Raw genomic sequence first — 18,856 nt, 5'->3', positions numbered from 1 at the left:
GAAAATTTATTTTTCAAATTTCAAATCAAAATTTTTTTAAACCAATTAATTTTTTCAAAAAATTTGAAATTCGCGCCAATATTATTGAAAACTGTGAATTTATCAAAAAAGATTGGCTAATTTTAGCACATGGCCGTGAAAAAATTCGGCCATCAAATTTATTTTCCTTGCCACAATAAAAGTACTACATTTTGGTGTATTTTTCAGTAAAAATTTGTTTGATTTAAAAAAAAATCGAAAATTTTTAAAAATTAGAATTTCAAATTTCAAACTTTAAAAAGATGCTAAAACGGAAAAATAAGTGTTTTTTTTTCACAAAAATTTCCCAAAACGAGGAGCAATGTTCTAAAAAAAAGAGCAGTTCCAAGTTCTATGCATAACCTATAAGTCATCTAATTTTTTATTCATTTCCAATTTCCAATATATATTTTTAGTCTTCAGCTTCATCTCGTATTTTTTTTTCTTCCAAAAAATCCTTGTTTGAACACGAATAGCCATAGCTCAATTGACACCTCAAGAGAGAAAGAGCATACAAACAAGAAAATGGATATACCGGCGGGAAAGGGTTCAAAAAATGCACATTTCAATTATTGAGTTTTCATTTTTACAGCAATTCCAGACACACATAAAAATCATATACCGGTTAAGCCCAAACACATGCAACGAAATTATTATAAGTAATTTTTTGGGGAAAAGCGATTAAAAGTATTTAAAAATGAGCGAATTTGTAGAGAACCTGAAATGGTAAATTTGTAAATTTTAATTACCAGAGACGCAAATTCCGAAAATTTTCATTAAATATTTTAAGGTTTGCAGGAATTTTTTTCAATTCGCTTCGCCCTTCTCTTGAGATTTATTAAAGCAGAAATTTTCATTTTTTACGGAAAGTTTGAAATCATACAATGTCTTCAGATATACAAGATTTTCCTTCTTTCGGCATTCCTGATTTTTCTAATTTTTTTTTCAAATTTTCGAAATAAAGTCAGAACAGTCATTTGAAACCATTTTAAGCATTAACAAATAACACTTCATTTTGAATGTGAAACACAGATGGATTTTCAAACTTTTCATCTTCTTATCAATATTCGTCAGATAAAAGGAAGCATTTTGATCGCATCGGAGCTCCATGACGATGACCATTTTTCCAGAATCTCCATGTCATTTTGCACCAAACGGAGCTCATTATTCTCGTTTTTGTGTTCGTCCATGGTGATGACCACTTTTGTGCACATCGAAGCCCTTTTCTAAAAAAAATAAGAAAGTATCCAGAAAGTTCTAGAAAGTTTCAGAAGTTTCAAAGTTAGTCCAGTGCGCAAAAAAGTTCCTCGCTTCGCTATTGGTCAATTTAAAAAGGTAGGCGTGTCCAACCAATCAGCGGCTTTTTCTAGCTTTACCATTGCTAACGCATTTAAAAATTGTTTAAAAAACATGTCGGGTTTTCATTTTCATTCGATTTTTTATTTTCACAATAAAATCCATACAAGACCCTTTGTTTTATACATAAAAAATTAAATACCGGTTAAACCCAAAGACATGCAACGACACTATTATATGTATACCCAGTTAAACTATTACAGAGAGAAATGAGATTTTCAGAAGGGAAAGGAGAAACAAATAAAAAAAATTCAAATCCAAAAAATTATTGCTTATGATTGTCCAGCATATGTTGATGGAATTTATATTCACATTCGGTTTCAGCATCTCGAACAACCGATTGATCAAATGCGAATTTGTAGAGAACCTGAAAATTGAATTTTTTCCGGCAAATCAGCAAATTGCCAGAATTAAACTTTTCCGGCAAACCGGCAAATTGCCAGAATTGAAAATTTCCGGTAAATCGGAAAATTGTCGGAATTGAACATTTCCGGCAAATCGGCAAATTTTCGGAATTGAAATTTTCGGCAAATCGGCAATTCGCCGGAATTGGAAATTTCCGGCAAATCGGCAAATCGGAAAATTCCCGGAACTGAAAACTTCCGGCAAATCGGCAAATTGCCAGAAATGAAAATTTCCGGCAAATCGGCAAATTGCCGGGATTAAAAATTTCCGGCAATTCAGCAAATTGCCGGAATTGAAACTTTCCGGCAAATCGGCAATTTGCCGCAATTGAACATTTCCAGCAAATCGGCAAATTGCCGGAATTGAAAATTTCCGGCAAAACGGCAAATTGCCGAATTTGTCGACAAAAATTTTGCCGTTCAGAATTAGGGAATAACGTCTAATAATTTTGAAAAAAATCACTCTGAAATCGACAAAAAAAAAACCAAAATTGAAATTTTTTAACTTTTAAAATTTGAAAATTGAATTTCGCACTAAAATTTTGAAATTTTTGGAATTTCTTGGTTGCTTTTTTGAAAATTTAGTTTGTCATTTTTTTGATATGAAAATTTGGGAAAAATTATAAAAAAAGGGACTTACAAGCATGATGAGAGCATGAAGAATCAGGAGATACGAGAAGAATACAGTACGACTTTTTGGAGTCGCAAGAATCGCGCGACCCTGAAAATGCAGAATTTTTGGGAATTTACAGATTCTACCTAAAATTTGAACTTTAGTTGGTAATTTCTATAAAATTTCCGAGTTCTTCACAATTTTTCGATTTTGCACTAAAATTTTTGAATTTTTCAAATATTTTTCTATAAAAAAATGCTTTGAAACTCTATTGGATGTCAAAAAAAAAATTTCGAACAATTTTCACAATTGTTTGGTTTTTTTTTTTCAGAAAATCCAAAAATGACAGATTTTTTGATGTAAAAATATAGCGAGATGGAAATTTTTTCCTTATTAAAAAATAGGAGTAGAAAAAAATGCAACAAAAAAAGTGAAAACTACCTTTTTTTTTTGAAAATTTTCGGCTTCAAACATAGGTTAATAAGAATTTTTCGATATATCGGTTCGGGTTTTTGTGAAAAACAAAACATTTTTGGTAAAAAAACCGTTTTTCAGAAAACTCACCATATTTAGAGTAGTTTTGTCATGAAGTGAGACCTTCTTGTTTCGATTTCCGTTTCTGAAACTTGAAGGGCATTATTTCCAATTTTTAAAATACTATGAATATATTCATGTGGTGTCAAGCTGTCCCATAACGGTTTGATCTACAAAAAATGCGGGGAGTTTTCGCGTAGAAAACTGTGACGTCATCATAATACGTCTAAATTTCCGCAAATCTTGTAGATCAAATCGACATGGGACAAAAAAAACTTACTCATTCCCCAGCCCGGCTTCAACATTTGCCTGCTGCTGACCACCAGGAGACTGCAGAAATCGAATCCGCTCACACAATCGAATATTCTCCTCTCGAACTCTTTCAATCTCATTCTGCACTGAAAGTTGTTTCGTCTTTTCCAGTGAAATGGCTTCTTCCAGTGACGTCACTCTTTCGTGGAGTCTATTTCGTTGTGATGTAAGGATTGGAACAAGTGAAGCATCAGAGATTGTAGGTGCTGGAGCATCTTTCAGCATTTCGTTGGTACCCATTCGTTCGGGGATCTAGAAACAATTTGGTTAGTATTACGGGAAAACAATATTCTGAGAATGCGTACTGGACAATATATTTGACGCGCAAAATATCTCGTAGCGAAAACTACAGTAATCCATTAAGTGACTACTGTAGCACTTGCGTCGGTTTACGGGCTCGAATAGTAACATTGATATTCTATTTTCCTTCGTTTCTTCGTATTATTATCTCATTTTTAGCTTAATTTTATTATTCGATCGTTAAATAATTTTTTTAATCGAGCTCGTAAATCGACACAAAGCGCTACAGTAGTCATTTAAAGGATTACTGTAGTTTTCGTTATTATTTTGTGCGTCAAAAATGTTTTGCAATACGTATTCTATGAATTTTCTGTTCCCGTAATATTATAAAAATCGAATAATCGAATAATTTTAACGATTTTTTTGTTAAAAAAATAGAAAAATCTGTTTTTTCTCAAAGAGATGACCTGAAAATCCATATTTTTTAAACATTCTCAAACGTTACCCCAATATCCTGCACAGCACTGGCCAAATCGGCTTCAAGTTGAGCAATCAGTCGATCATTTCTCTCGGATTTCTCTTTGAGCACTGTCAATTCGGCTTCTTGCTCCTCATTTCGTCCTGAAATTTATGATAACCTTTTTTGACGAAAAAGTAAAATTTTCGAGGAAAATTTGGAGTCCCTGGATCTACGAAATCGCAAATTCTTCAAAATCAGCGACGCCAACAAGGTGGGCGTTTTCGTATAGGCCCCGCCCTTCTTCTTGGCTCTCGTAGCTCTACCAGGAGGGTTTGTCGGAATAACCAATTCGAAGCTCGTCATTTTTGAGAGTAAAATATCGCTGAGACCCAGACCATGAGAAACCACGCCCACAGCGTGGGCGTTCTCAGATAAGCCCCGCCCATTTAGTGGCAGAGGTTGCCGCTTCGACGCCACGCCCCTTTCTCGGCTCTCACAGTTTACGAGTTGTTTTTCGGAGGAGAAACAAAGCGACACGGGAATTTATGAGATCACAAGATCGTCATCGCCAGCGGCACTAAAAAAAGGGGGCGTTTCTGCTTAAGCTATTTGGCTCCGCCCCTTCCTTGGCTCACTCAGTTCCGAGAGATTTTTTGCCAAGAAAATTTTGGAGTTTCCGGATCTACGAAATCTTAAACTCTTCGTCATCAGCCACACCTACAAAAGGGGCGTATCCTTATATGTCCCCTTTTTTGGCTCCGCCCCTTTCTTGGCTCTCATCCGCCCTTTGTAGTTCATTTTGTGATTTTTCAGCCAAATTTCTGAAATTTCCCCCGAAAATTCAATTTTTTTTTCTGTAAATTTAAAAATTTATTGAAAAATGACAACATTGCAAATAAGAAGAGAGAGATCAATTGAATAATAATAATTTGAGAATCATTTTTTTTCTGGAGAACAAGCGGGATTTACCGGTCAATGATTAGAGAATGGAATGGTTATAAGAGGGGGGAAAAGTGAAAGCTGCAAAAGGAGATCGGGAAATTTAGGTAGCTGCCTGCCTGCCTACGTGCCTAGGCAGGCAGTCTAGGCAGACATTTTATGAAGGGAAAAGAACTAAAAAAAATACATATAATTGATTGAATAAGTAATTGAACAACTTGGTTAGAATACGTGGAACCAGCCACTTTTGGGGGTTTCAGGCACAACGATGCCTACAGGCGTGTAGGCAAGGCCTGTTTAGGAAGCTTTCGCCGCCGCCGCTTCTCGTCCTTCGGCTAATCTGATCATCCGAGCCACCAGATTATCCAACTTTCCAGTTGACGACGGTTTCTTCACAGTGGAAGTAGTCGAAGCTTTGTCAAAACTGAAAATCGGCGAGCTATAATTGTTATTTGTCGGAGAATCCGCCGAAGTCGAGCTTTTTACGGATCCCGCCCGATTTTGATAGTCCGGAGCCCATTGGCTAGTGATTGCCGGCGCTTCGTCGAGCATCTTCTGAAGATCATCCTTCCAGGTGAGACTTTTGACTGCTGTTCCATTGGGTAGAGCATCAGAGTACACTTTTCCCTCCTTCTCTCTCGCTTTGCTCCTAGTTCGGTGATTGTGGAACCAGTTTTGGACGGTTCTCAGTGACATATCCAGTTTTAGAGATATCTGCTCGCAAAGTTCGTTGGAAGGATGCTGCTCATTAACAAACACGAATCGCAGAGTATCTTTCTGATAATCAGTGATAACAGTTCTCTGGATAGGCTTCTTTGTGTTAAGATCATAGTCATCAGTGTCAGAAGAATGCTTCCGCTTCACTGGACGAGGAGCTTCACGTGGTGCTGGAACACTTTCAATCTTCGCCTTGACAGTCTCCTTGCTCTCCTCTTTCTCGACGAGCAGCGGAATTGCAATAGGATCCGACAGGAACGTCTTCATCCTGGTATACATCAATTTTTCCGACGCTTTTGAATTTTCAAATGATTTTGTTCGAATCATCAAGTCAGCACACATTGATGAGGTACAATGGAGATATTCGTCGCCGAAGACTCGAGGGGAAATCCCATTTTCTTCTAGAATTCCTTTCACTTGATATACAATTTCGAATGTGTCGAGAATCTCCTCTCCGGAGGATTCGTCAATCGATTTTACGACGCTGCTGGGCTTACTGGCACTTGGAACTTGCATTATCTGAAACTAAAAGGATTTAGGATGGATTCTACTGGCGATATTTTTAAGATTTTGCCGCAAAAGTACTGTACCGGCGGGTCTCGCCATGACCTATATTTCAAATAAAAAGACGTGTGTGCCTTTAAAAAGTACTGTAGTTTCTAGTTCAAAATTTACAGTTCTGAGTTGGAAACTAAAGTACTCCTTAAAGGCACACACACCTTTCCAATTTGAAAAATCGATCGTGTCGAGACCTGGCACCGTATTTTTAAGACGGAAACCCCAAAAAATGACAATTATCCTCACCACATCAATTTCCGAAAGTGGTTCAAGCTTCACACTGGTTTTCGGCTCACTGGGCTCCCTGTGCACCGCGTTGAGCAGTGTAGCCAAAGTCTTCGCCAAATCACTGTCCTCATCGCAAATCGTGATCTTCGGTTGCTTTTCATCATTCTCCTCCGACGCTTCGACATCATCCATGAACAACTGCATTCGGATAAATGGTTCGCGGCCTTTTTGAGTCAACTGAGCCCATGTTTTCGGCCTTGCGAGCAAATCCGAAACACTCCCCTGGCTCAGACCAAGAATATATTCTCCGAATTGTCGCTGAGAAATCGAGTTCATTGTCAAAAACTCTTTGATCTGCTTGACAAGAAAATCCGTGTCGAGAACGGTGTAGGCGTCATACTGTGCCTGAGTCAGAGGTTGAAGCCCAGTTGAGATTCTCTGCTTCAGAATGAGCTCGACAGTTGATGGCCTAGATTTTCCAGTGAGCGAGGAGGATTCATACGTGGAATTGGAAGAAAAGCGACGATTCCCTCCAGTTGCCGTCGGTTTGACTGGAACAACAACCTTCGACTCCGTAGTTTCCTCTTCAATTTTCTTAAGCTCCGTCTGCAAAATGCTCAAAATCTTCTCCTTCGAAATATCGTCATGTCTCCATCGGCTAGCTCGAAGTGACGATGCTCCAGCTTGTGAGCTACACGGGCTCTCTACAGGTGATTTAATCTTCTCAATAACTGGTTCCACCTTCGGAGTGACATCATATCGGATCACAGGCTCTTCCTTAAACTCCATTGGATCCGAGGTGTCCAAAAGTGTCTCGGCTTTCGGATGCTCAATATTTTGATCCGCCGGCCAAACTCGTCGTGGGCTCAGCGAGCACAGCAAGTTGATAGCCTCATCGTCACTAATCCATCCATAAATCCGACGGAATGCTTCTCGACCCTTATCCGTCAGCTTATTCCAATGCCGAGGTTTCGAGAGAAGTTCCGAAAGTGATCCTTGCGACTGTAAATTGGGAAAAAATATATTTTTAATTCTTTTTTTAATATCTTCGAGTTTTCCTTACCTTAACAACCTGATTCATCACATGCTTGGCAAAAAGCCGTTGACCAATATTGTAAGCAATCATTAGCCGTTTGCAGTGAGATGCAATTTCTGTCGTATTCAGAGGATGCCCATTCAAAGCTTGAACATTCACTTGAATCCGCTTCTGCATCTTCTCAATAGTCTCCAGTTCGGCTTTCTGCTCCTCCGAAGTCTTCGCTTCTAACGGTTTCGCCGGATTTCCCGAGAATCGCTTCAAATTGAGCACCGTCGAAAGCTTCAAGTCCTCGTTCAGCAGATGCTTGTTCGAGCCATTGGAAAGACGCTGAAGGATAGATTGTGTCGTCTCAGCGGTCTGTGTCCGTGGCGGAAGAGCCGTCGTTGTGATCGTATGAGTTCCGAGCTTGGTGACGTGCTTCGGAGTGACCGGAGCCGCCAAAATCGGAGTAGGAGCATCCCGTTTCCCAGCTTCCTTAGCTTTCTGATTCTTCAAATAGGTGAGCACATTGATCGTTGGATCCTCGAATTTCAGCTCACAAACTGCCTTATTCCGCTTGGCCTCTTGGATCTGAAATTGACACCAAAACCATAAGTTATCCCAGCAATTTCTCTTTAATAACTCACTTTTTCAATAAGTTCAGAATCCGTATTCTTCTGCCGATAGCTGTTCGCCTCCTCGGCCCCGACTCGTTTTCCAACAGTCTCCACAACTCGGGAATGGCTACCTGAGACGATTGCCTTCATAACTTCGTCGCCTTAATTATAGAAATCATATTATATAAAAGATGCCAAAAAACGACCAAAAAAGTACAGAACAACAGAAAAAAAACGAAAATCACAAGAAATGCGCTAGCCCCCGACGACTACAAACATGCAAACTTGACCACTTTTTTCTGACTTTCGAAGCGTGCAAAAATGCAATTTTTCAGATCTATTGAATACATGCATATATATCTATCAAACGAACCTTTAAATCCATCATTTGCAACTCGAAGACTAGCATTTTCATTCTGAAGACGGCGATTTTTCTCGGCGAGCAGGCGATCCAGCGTCTCCACAGTTTCACCGAGTCGTTCAATTGATTCGGCGTTCGCTTCGGCAGAATCTCCGAATTCGATTTCGCGAAGAAGTCTGGAATGTTTGAAAAATTAAATTTCTCGGCTGAAAAACGGTTAAATTCAGTATTTTTTTAGGGGTTTTTTCCGGAAAAAGACCTGAATTTTATTTTTTTTTTGCATTTTTGGCACCATTTCATTTTTTTTTCAAATTTGTTTGAATTTTTCAAAACAGTTGTTCTAAAACTTGACAAAAAATCCATTTTTTGTCAGAAATTCTAAAAAAAATTAGGTTTTTTTAAAAATGGTTGTATTTTGCAAAATTATTCGGAAAAAAAAATGTCGAAATTTCAAAAAATTAAAAAAAAATTTATATTCAAAAATACAATTAATTTTCAGCTAATTTTTTTATAACTTTTCTTATAAGAAAAAAAATTGAAGTTTTTTGTCGAAACTTTGAAAAAAAAACCCCCATTTTTTGAATTTCAGATCAAATTTTTGGCTATTTCCAGAAAATTTTCAAATTTTTTTTGAAAGGTCCCTTCCAAAATTCCGATTTTCCTCGAAAAACGAACCTCAATTCATTCTTAATAGCCTCATAATCATTCCGGCTCTCCAATTGATTCTTCAGCTCATTGAGCTCACCAATCAACGTTTTATTCTTCTTTTCGACCGCCGAAACTGCCAATTTCCATTTTGCGAGCTCTTCGACGTGTGAAGCTTCATGTCGTTTAATGTCATTAGTGAGCTGTTGAATGACGTCATCCTTTTGTACAAGAACACTTCCAAGTGCAGCAATATCTTCTATATTTCCCGCTTTTTTACTTTCATTCACTTTTTCGGCTTCATTTTCCAGTTGGGAGACACGTTCCTCGAGAAATACCTGAAAAAGAGGGGTTTTCAGTGGGAAAAGTGGAAAAATTATGATTTTCAGGGAAAATGGGTTGTTTTATATCATATGATTTTTAAAATTCTCCAAAATCGTCTCCAAAAAATTGTTTCAAAAATTAAAAAAAAAAATCAAGCTGAAATAGGCGGAATTTAGCAATTAAATTTTTAAAAGGAAATATTTCAAAAAATTTGAAATAACTAAATTTTTCTTAAATTCCGCTTAAAGTCAGCCACAGGTTAATGTATTTTTTTTGAAAAATAAAAATTAGGCGATCGGAAAATTTAAAAATTTCGACATTTTTTAGGAAAATGTAATTATCAATTTCGCTGATAATTAAACTTTTTTTTGGGAAAATTAAAAAAATATATCGGAAATTTTCAATTGAAAATGCAAAATTTTAATTAAATTAATAAATAAAAATGTCTTTTCACTAAATTTTGAGATATAAATTATGTTTACGATTTTTTTTTTCAAATTTACGGTCAAAAAATTGCAACTTCGTGCTTTTTATACAAAAATCTTTTTAAAAAATCAAAAAATCAATCTAAAATGGGAAAAATTCTGCAATAAAATTTGCAGAACTTTGCGAAAAATAGGAAACATTTCTAAAAATGGAAATATCTGATTTTTTTTCAAATTTCGCAATTTCGCTTTTTTTTAAGAAAAAATAATAAAATTTAACCAGCTTTCTGCATAAAATTAGCCGGAAAAGTTAGAAATTCGCTTTTTTTAAAATATAATTTTGTTTTAAAAACCAGAAATTCCAATTCAAAATTTTTTTCACAAGTTACAGAATTATATTATTTTTTCCCTGATTTTTCAGCCCAAAAATCTTTGAAAAACGGTAGATTTCCGACTTTTTCTCTAAAAAAAATACAAATTTCGACTGATTTAAAGCAGAAAATATTTTTCAAAAGTTCATTAATTTTAATGATTTTTGAGTAAAATCTCAGTTTTTCAGCAAAAAAAGTGTGCTAAAATCGTGATTTTCAGCTCATTTTTCGGGAATATGTAAATTCTCTCAGTAAACCGCATACAATTTTGTGTTTAGCATCAGCCAAATCCTTCATTGCAATCGAAAGTTGCTCATTCTCGAGCCCATCCTTCTGCTCGACAGTTTGTTTGGCAATTTCGAGTTTTCTTTGAATATCCTTATTCTTCGACTCGAGACTATCCATATTCTTCTCCAAAATCTCATTTTGTTCTTTCATTTTCTCTTTTTCAGCGATTAACTCTGTCAGACGATCGTTAAGCTCTTGTTCCGCCTTTTTTTCGACTTCGTTGACGGCGTTTTCGATCTGAAAAATTGAAAATCTTGTATTAAAACCTTTAAATATGGCTAAAAAGTTATTTTTAAATAGTTTTTAATTAAAATTTTTTTTTAAATTCTGATTTTTTCTGAATTCGCGGATTTTTTCTATGGAAATTGAAGGCTTTTTGAATCAAAAAAATTCTAAAATTCAGAAAAAAAAAAAACCAAAATTTAGTTGAATTTGATGATTTCTCATTGTAAAAACTTCAAATATAGCTGAACAATTTTTAACGAAAAATGCTGAAATTAAGTTATTTTTTGCGATTTTTCAATGAAATTTTAACCAAAAACTAGACATTTTTGTCTGAAAAAATACCAAAAATTGTAAAATCACAATTTAAAATATGAATTTTTTGTCTCAAAATAAATACATTTGATTTTTTGTAAAGAAATAATTTTTAAAATACCATTTTTTCTAGGAAAAAATCAGTTAAAAATGTGAAATGTCAGAAAAATAAATTTTTGTGCATTTTTAATCGAAAAAATTGAAATTTTCGTCATTTTTAAAGGGTTTTTTCAATGAACAATCTCCTATTTTTTCCTAGTTAAGGCAATTTTCAGTCAAAAACTCACAAAAATGTCTTGTTCGGATTCCAACTTCGCAAGCTTATCCTTCAATTTTCGTACTTTAACATCCTTTCCACGAAGATCTTCCAATTCGTTATTCACTTTAATCAGTTGACGCTTCAATTCTTCACGTTCTTCAACTGCTTTTTGTGTTTTTTCAGCGTCGTTCTTCCAGGCTTCTGCACCTTTCAGCAAACTTTTCGGGTCTGAAAAATGATAAAATTTCAATTATTTTTAAAATAAAAATTTTAGCAGAAAAAATCGCCAAAAAATTGGAATTTCGATATTTCAATGTTGAAAAAAAAAACCACGAAATTTATTAATTCTAACCACCGGTTTAATCATTTTGAACATTTCAATTATTTTGGAGAAAATCAGAAAACTAGCATTTTCGAATAAAATTTTATCAAACTTCACTAATCGTGACGGTAAACCTCTCATTTTTCTTGGAAAAAATATCGAAAATTGGGAACATTTTTTAGATAAATTATTTCTATTCTATTAAAACATCGACACTATTGGTTACTGTAGATTTCTAGGTAATTAGTAAGACCAGTTTCAGACAAAATTTCATCTAATTTTCTAATTTTTAAATACCAAACTATCATTAGATCCGTTATATTATCAGTGTTAACTGTGAATTTGTAGAGCTATTGAGCGAAAAATTAAAAAAGTCTCTACACGTGTAGTCTGTTGCTGTCCCATTACAGTTTGATCTACGAAAAATGCGGGAATTTTTTGTACAAAAATGTGACGGCAGTACGCTCTGGTCGTACCTTATTATAAAAGAAAAATGTAGTAGTATTTGAAATAAAACCAATTTCCGGTCTCTGTAATATAGAAAAGTTCATGAAATTGCTCGAAATTTTGGGAAAGCCATTAAAAAACTTTTTGTTAAAACCTGTGGGTTCATTTCGAGTCTCTTCAGGTGTTCTCAAAAATCAGATGAAACTATTACGAAATCAGTTATCTTATCAATAGGTTACTGTAGATATCTAGATCAAGAAAAATTGAGCACAAAAAAGAGCCGCCGTCACCCGTCCGTATTAGTATCAGAGAGAGAGGCGAAAGAAGATGCGCACATGACTTTGTGAAGAAGAAGAAGATGGAGAAGACGAGAGAGGGAAAAACAGATCGATCGACCGCGAAAGGCAATCGAAGAGCTCGAGCTGTGACGAGTTGCACACGACGTCGCCGCGGCCGCGGAGAGCCAGACATTCAGAGTGAAGCAGCAGCAGTAAGCAGTATTGGCGGGACGCGGGGCGGGAGGCACCAACAACCCCCATGAGAAGAAGGCGAAGAAGAAGAAGAAGAAGAAGAGGAGATGGAGGATGGAGGATGCAGCACCGAATGCGGGGACGGACGGACGACAACAAGGACCTTGTATAGAATAGGATGGAGAATAGGGAACGACGGACGATTACAATTGAGGGAAATAAGAGTGAGCAGATGGTCACGGATCAAGCAGGCACACACACATATATATGCAGATGGCCATGATTTTACCAATTTGTAATTGCAAATGGATCTATGAGGATCAATGGAAAGAAGACATAGGTTAAGCTCATGTGATCTCTATTTAGGATCTTTTAAGACGGAGATAGCCAAAACTGCGATAGTTTCTGTGGGGGGGATATAAACTATAGTGGAAATGGACACGAAAACTACAGAAACCGACGGAGATACTGAAAAATCACCAAAATAGTGGGTACCGGAATGGCCGAAAAACACCAAATTCCATAAAGAGACTTCAAGATTTCGACAGAAATTTATTAATTTTAGCTGCAATCTTGATATTTTCCATTATTTCGCGATATCTATATACTCGGGATGTTTATTTTACGTTATTTTGTTGATTTTGGTATATTTAAAGCCGAAAAGTAATATCTCTGTCTTGAAATGCACTATCTCGTGTAAAATAGAACAATTAAATTGATTAATTTGTATAATTAAATTGATTGCCGTCAACTATGATACCGGAAAAATTGAGACAATATCAAGATTTTAGCTGAATTTAATCCAGTTTTGTCGAAATTTTTGAAAAATCTAGGAAATTCGGTATTTTGAGCCATTTTCAGTCAAACTTTCCACAATAATTACAAAAGTTGCTCTAAAAAAATATGGCAAAAATGAACAAATATCGTAAGTTAAAGTCGAAAAGTTTTGAAATTAAAAAAAAAACTTGAAATTTACAAATTCTACACTGAAATGTTCAGTTTTTACTATAATAATTCCCATTTTTGACCTATTTTTGGTATATTTTTTTTTCACAACTTTATGATCTCTGCATCTTTTTAACATATAGTACCCTTATTGACAGCTTTCGAACAAAATTTTCCGATTATTTCATATTTAATTGGTACATACAACAAATGTTGAGATATATTTAAATTTGAAATTTTATCATAAATAAAGTGATCGATTTCTAATTTTTCACGATAACTATTCAAAACGGTGTAGTTTTTCAAAAAAAAAAGTTATTAGGAAAATAGTGATTTTTCCCAATTGATGGGATAAAAAACCTTTATAAATGGTACAAAACTGCTCAATGAGCACAAAATTTGAAATTCTCTGACTATATACTTTTTCGCTTCAAAAAAATTGTAGTTTTCAAGGCGGCTAGAACACAAATCTCCGGAAAATTAAAATACAAACCTGGCAGGCTGACAATCGATTTACAGATATCAATCAGTGCATTTTCAGCAGCTGTGCTCCGTGCTAGAAGACCGTCAAACTCGCTTTGAAATGCCTTGATCAGAGGGATCGCCACCTTTCGACTGTCCTGTAAAAAATTGGGAAATTGTAGAATTTTAATTTTTTGGTTTTTGGGAAGATTTTAGACGATTTTAGACGATTTTTAAATTGTAATTGGAGAATTTCTACAGACTTTTACGAGAAAAATCGGTAAAATTTCACTTGAAATCGCCCCTCTGACATTTTTAGCCTAAAAATCGCAGTTTCCGCTGATTTTTCATATGTTTTCACAGTTTTTTTTTTCCGTGAGTAATCTGCAATAGTGGTTTGAACCCATTTTTCCCCCTATGAGCCCGCCAATGCTAAAATCTTGCATTTATTTTGGGCTTAAGCTTCTCAGATAAGCTTCTAATGTAAGCTCATCAGTAGAATCTGTGTTTCGTCTCACAATTTTTGAAAAACCGGCAACAGAAAATCTCTGTTTAAGCTGGTTTTACATGAATTTTCACATGTCTCCACGAAATTTGGGCAAAAATTGTTTTTTGCCCAAATCGCGGAAAAGCCGTATTTCACCAAAAATTCCGGCTTCAAAACTCTGATTTCTCGATTAATTGCTCATTTCAATCGAATTTCATCGTTTCACCACCGATTTTTCAGGGCATTTTGAGCATTTCTAGAAGATCTCGGCCGATTTTAGTCCGAAAAGCTTAGTTTAGCCTTAGGTACTTCGATTCCAGACAGATTTCGATTTTTCACATCTCGGAGCTGCTGTAGTAATTCCCCAAAGAGCATCAAATTATGGGCTCTCTCCGTGTGAGAAAAGATCGATGCGTTGAATCGCGCGGGGGCTGTCATGTTGTCGTTCCAAGAAAGGAGTGTGAGAGAGAGAAAACGGAGGGAGAAAGCAATTCCAAATCGATCTGGGGACCGCCTGAGTCTGTCACGTTATACGCTGCGTCTCTCTTCATCTCGTCTCTCTTCAGCACAACAGCAATCGAGCAATCGGCCACATATATAGAGAGAGCTCGTCTCGATCATGCATCTGCACCACCCGTCTATGGGAAGAGAGCACAACGACTACATAAGTGAGAGAGAGTGCGTGGGAGAGAGAGAGAATAGAGAGACCCATCCGGAAGATGGCCAAGAAGAAATCGATTTGATGCTTTCCACTCAAAAGGAAGAAGAAGAGAAGGGAGTGAGTGAGTTGGGAAAACGGAGGGACCGATTGGAGAAGTACTGAAATGAGCAGATTCACGTGGTGTCAAAGTGCCTCATTTTGGTTTGATCTTCAAGAAATGCGGGAGAAGAGACTGATTTCGCATGGTTAAGAGTGTGTGTTGACGTCACATTTTTTTGAGCAACAAAATTCCCGCATTTTTTGTAGATCAAACCGCAATTGGACAGCCTGACACCACGTCTGCAGATTACTATGTAGAGTTGAATTTCTAGATCAGAGCATTCGATCCATGCGTGGGCGGCGGCAATCCGAACTGACAAAGTATAGAATTTTGAGAAACTCTATTTATTGTTCGGATTCCAACTCCCAGAATGAGAGGTCAAACTCTACAGGTTTTCATGAATTCGGTGAGAAAAAATGTGTTTCTTCACCAAAAACATTGAAGTTTTTTGCTAAAAAACTTGTAAATTGTCCAAATGTCGAATCATCAAATTGCTGAACACGGGTAGATCAGGGAAAATTGAAGAAAAAATCTGGATATGCTTAGGCCTTTATTTCTGGAGATAACACATAATACGGCAGCCTGGGAGATCTGCGAATTTGGAATTTTTCGAGTTTTTAAAATCTAAAGAAATTGAGATTCTACAAGCGTTTTCCTCTAGTTTCTGCACATTTCTAGATGAAATTTCGAAATCTAGAAAATCTAAAAACTTGAAAAATGCCCTCCAGAGCTATAAATAAATGTGATATATCTATAGGATTAATTTGAAAATGTAAACTAATCTGATGATTTATGAGCTAATACAGACACTACTAGAAATATGTATGTGTGTGTGTGTGTGCATATGCTACCGGCTGGTAATAAACAATATTTTTTACAGGAAAAGTTGAAAAAAATAGACTAGGAAGTAGTACAAAAACCTACATACTATAGAGCAAAAAATAAAAATTACGAAAAAAGGACAGAGCTCATAAGAGAACGAGATAGAAACGATTTGAATGACAGATGGCGAGAGAGAGAGAGAGATTCGACTAATGTTCGATTGATGGTATGACACTTGGCGGGAAAATCAATCGATATTGATCACGATTTTCGAGATATCGATCATTTGAGGAGCACATAATCTTCACTTCATATTGGAGAACCACCGGAATTTACCAAAGTTCAAAAAAATTGACATTTTTTATGTACTAATTCTACATTTTTTGTAGCATTTCCAAAAGTTTTCTAGTAATTCCAAAAAACTACTTATTTATAAATTACACAGATCCAAATTCCAGAGATATCGATTTTTTAAAGAAAATTTGCACCATTATTTTCTAAAGCAAAATAACTGAAAATTACTGAAAAATGAGTATTCCGAGCACATTTTTGCATTTTTTTCAAGAAAAGTTGTATTTAAAAATCGGTGGAAAAAATCCTCACTTATAAATATCGACAGAGCTTGGTCCATTTTTCATTAATTTCGCTGAATTTTTATTCAAATTATGCAGGATTGTTAGCTCAGTTTTCAAGAATTTATACTCGTTTTCTCTGAATTTTCAGCCCAGTGTTCCAAAAGTTCTCCTCATTTTTTTTCTTGTTTTTTAGCAAATTTCTATATATTTTCTCCCCAATGTTGCAGGATTTTCAATCATTTTTTTTCCTAAAATTTCGAGTAATTTTCGCTGAGATTTTTAGCTAATTTTTCCATAAATTCTCAGCATTTTTGCCGAATTTTCAGCCAATTTATCCGGATTTTCTCTGGATTTTAGCCAATTTTTTTTCCATAATTTCTTTCCATTTTTGCCGGATTTTCAGCCATTTTTTCCATAATTTCTCTCTATTTTTGCTGGATTTTCGGCAATTTTCCCATATTTTGATTCGATTTTCACCGGATTTCAGGCCAATTTTTCTCCAATTCTTTACCTTATTAGTTCTGCCTCTATATGCATTACTCTCCTCAACCAATCGTGTTTTACGAATTTCACTGTCATCTTGTCGTTGTCCAAGTGCTGTCACTTCAGCCTCCACTCTTGTCTGAAATTTCAGATTTTTTAAATAATTTTTTTTTCCAAAAAACTTGAATTCGGTCCCAATCTACAGATTCCCATGCTCTTGAGACGATTTCCATAAGGTCTGAAATAAGAAATTAATCGAATTATTTAATCACAGCAAAAAATCACACAATTTGTTAGAAATAGCACACGGATTAAAACCAGAAAGGTTGAAAAAGTGAAAAAAAAAAATTAAAGAAAATCTACATTTTATTCGCTGAAAAAATTTAAATTTTTGGAAAAAAAAACGGGAAAAAACAAGAAAAAAATAGGAGAATTTGGAGAGAACTCTACGGGAAAACGAAGGGTATTTGCAGAAAAACGGCCAATTTTTCAGAGAAATCTAGCTTTCAGTAATATTGTAGCGCCAGTCGTTGTATTTACGGTAGTCTTTGCGAAGATGATAGTCGGCTGGAAGCTCATTGAGCACTTTAGCTGCTTCTGCCTTGTAGTCACGGAGCTTCACCTCTGAAATTGGGGAAAATTGAATTTGCCGCGAAAAATGGGATTTTAAATGAGTTTTTAGTGAGATTTTCGTGAAATTCAGGTGGGAATGATGCCTAAAACTGAAAAAATTGATTTTTTTGACTTGAAATTCGGATTTTTTCCGCAAAATCTATCAAAATTTAACTTAAAATACAATATTTTTTGGATAGAAATTTGAATTTGTCGCTAAAAAATGTCTGAAATTAAGGTTTAAATAGTGATATTTTGGCTCGAAATTTGAAATTATTCCGAAAAATACAAATTTTACCAGTTTTACAAGGCTTTTTTGACTGAAAAAAGGTGAATTTCGTGACTTTTTAGTTTTAAAAAGCTTTAAAATAGTCAAAAAAGCGAAAAATTTAACAAAAAAGTGGTTTTTTTTTCAGGAAAATATGCAAAAACGTTAGAATTTTTCAAGTTTCAGGAGTTTCTGGGAACTTTTCTGAAAAGTTCATACAAAAATTGAGAGAAAAACAGTGGAAGAATTCAGCTAAAATATTGATTTTTTCGCATTTTTAAATTAATTTTATCGTAAATTCTATAATTTCTGTACCTGGAGCCGCGGTGGCCGAGTCATAGACATGAAGTTTGCTGAAGTATCCAAGCTTTGGACGCGTCAAGTTCAAATTAGCTTCCACGCAGGCATCGAGCTCCTTCTGGTCGTCATGGCACCTGAAAATTGAATATTCTACTGCTTTTTCGCTTTTTTTTTCGGAAAAAAATCACGTTAAAATTTTTTAACGGTTTATTTTCGATGAAATTTCATTTTTGGAAAGCTCACTTTGACATGTAAAGCTTGGCACTGCTCTGATCAACACATTCGGCGAGCTTCTGAGTCTGTGGAAGGCAGGAACGCTTCAAAGATTGAAGAAAATTGACTCCACACGCGGTCAGCGCGGCTCCCTCCTTCAAAACGGCACGTGGATCCTCGGCTTCCTTTCGTCGAAGCATGAACTCCTGCAAAAAATCTCAATTTTATCGAAAATTTGGCAGAAAAACCAACATTTGCCTCCTTTTCGCAATGTTTTGCCATATAGGGAGCGATGGATTTGAGCCATGGAGTTGATAAAGTGATTTCCTGAGGAACAGTGAGCTCCTCGTCACTTGGAAAATGCGTATCCTTGGTTATACTCATCGGAAAATGTACCCTGAAATTGGAAAATTGGAAACCAAGCGGAAACTGTTACAGAGAGGGAATTCGGTGATGAAATTTATT

General features: G+C 35.6%; 3 protein-coding genes across 4 annotated transcripts; all 3 read right to left on the bottom strand.

The window, feature by feature from the left end:
- Positions 1–1,429: 1,429 nt before the first annotated feature.
- cone-1 (Protein CASP) lies at positions 1,430–17,231 on the bottom strand (the record flags this gene model as incomplete). 2 transcript variants are annotated; one of them, NM_065174.9, is made up of 12 exons in its annotated part: positions 1,430–1,741; positions 2,419–2,499; positions 2,956–3,010; positions 3,206–3,489; positions 3,983–4,098; positions 8,388–8,551; positions 9,051–9,358; positions 10,405–10,665; positions 11,253–11,452; positions 13,902–14,028; positions 17,027–17,137; positions 17,181–17,231. In NM_065174.9, the coding sequence occupies 12 exons, from the start codon at positions 17,229–17,231 to the stop codon at positions 1,640–1,642; spliced, it is 1,860 nt and encodes a 619-aa protein (NP_497575.2). In that variant the 3' UTR covers positions 1,430–1,639. The 2 variants fall into 2 exon arrangements, with proteins under 2 accessions (NP_497575.2, NP_497577.2); NM_065176.7 differs by having other exon boundaries at positions 1,431–1,741; positions 2,956–3,016.
- Positions 4,783–17,231, bottom strand: ceh-44 (Homeobox protein cut-like ceh-44; the record flags this gene model as incomplete). Its single annotated transcript, NM_065175.9, has 11 exons — positions 4,783–6,112; positions 6,398–7,381; positions 7,443–7,988; positions 8,045–8,175; positions 8,388–8,551; positions 9,051–9,358; positions 10,405–10,665; positions 11,253–11,452; positions 13,902–14,028; positions 17,027–17,137; positions 17,181–17,231. The coding sequence occupies 11 exons, from the start codon at positions 17,229–17,231 to the stop codon at positions 5,174–5,176; spliced, it is 3,822 nt and encodes a 1,273-aa protein (NP_497576.1). The 3' UTR covers positions 4,783–5,173.
- Positions 17,232–17,348: 117 nt separating this feature from the next.
- Positions 17,349–18,788, bottom strand: ndua-8 (NADH dehydrogenase [ubiquinone] 1 alpha subcomplex subunit 8). Its single transcript, NM_065173.5, has 4 exons — positions 18,644–18,788; positions 18,422–18,597; positions 18,194–18,312; positions 17,349–17,622 (listed from the first exon to the last, which is right to left on the bottom strand). The coding sequence occupies exons 1-4, from the start codon at positions 18,773–18,775 to the stop codon at positions 17,498–17,500; spliced, it is 552 nt and encodes a 183-aa protein (NP_497574.2). The 5' UTR covers positions 18,776–18,788; the 3' UTR covers positions 17,349–17,497.
- Positions 18,789–18,856: the final 68 nt, after the last annotated feature.

This window comes from Caenorhabditis elegans, chromosome III (genome assembly GCF_000002985.6).
Source record: "Caenorhabditis elegans chromosome III".
NCBI lineage: Eukaryota > Metazoa > Nematoda > Chromadorea > Rhabditida > Rhabditidae > Caenorhabditis > Caenorhabditis elegans.
Note: the sequence above shows the minus strand (reverse complement) of the source record. Positions and strands in the feature narration are given on the sequence as shown.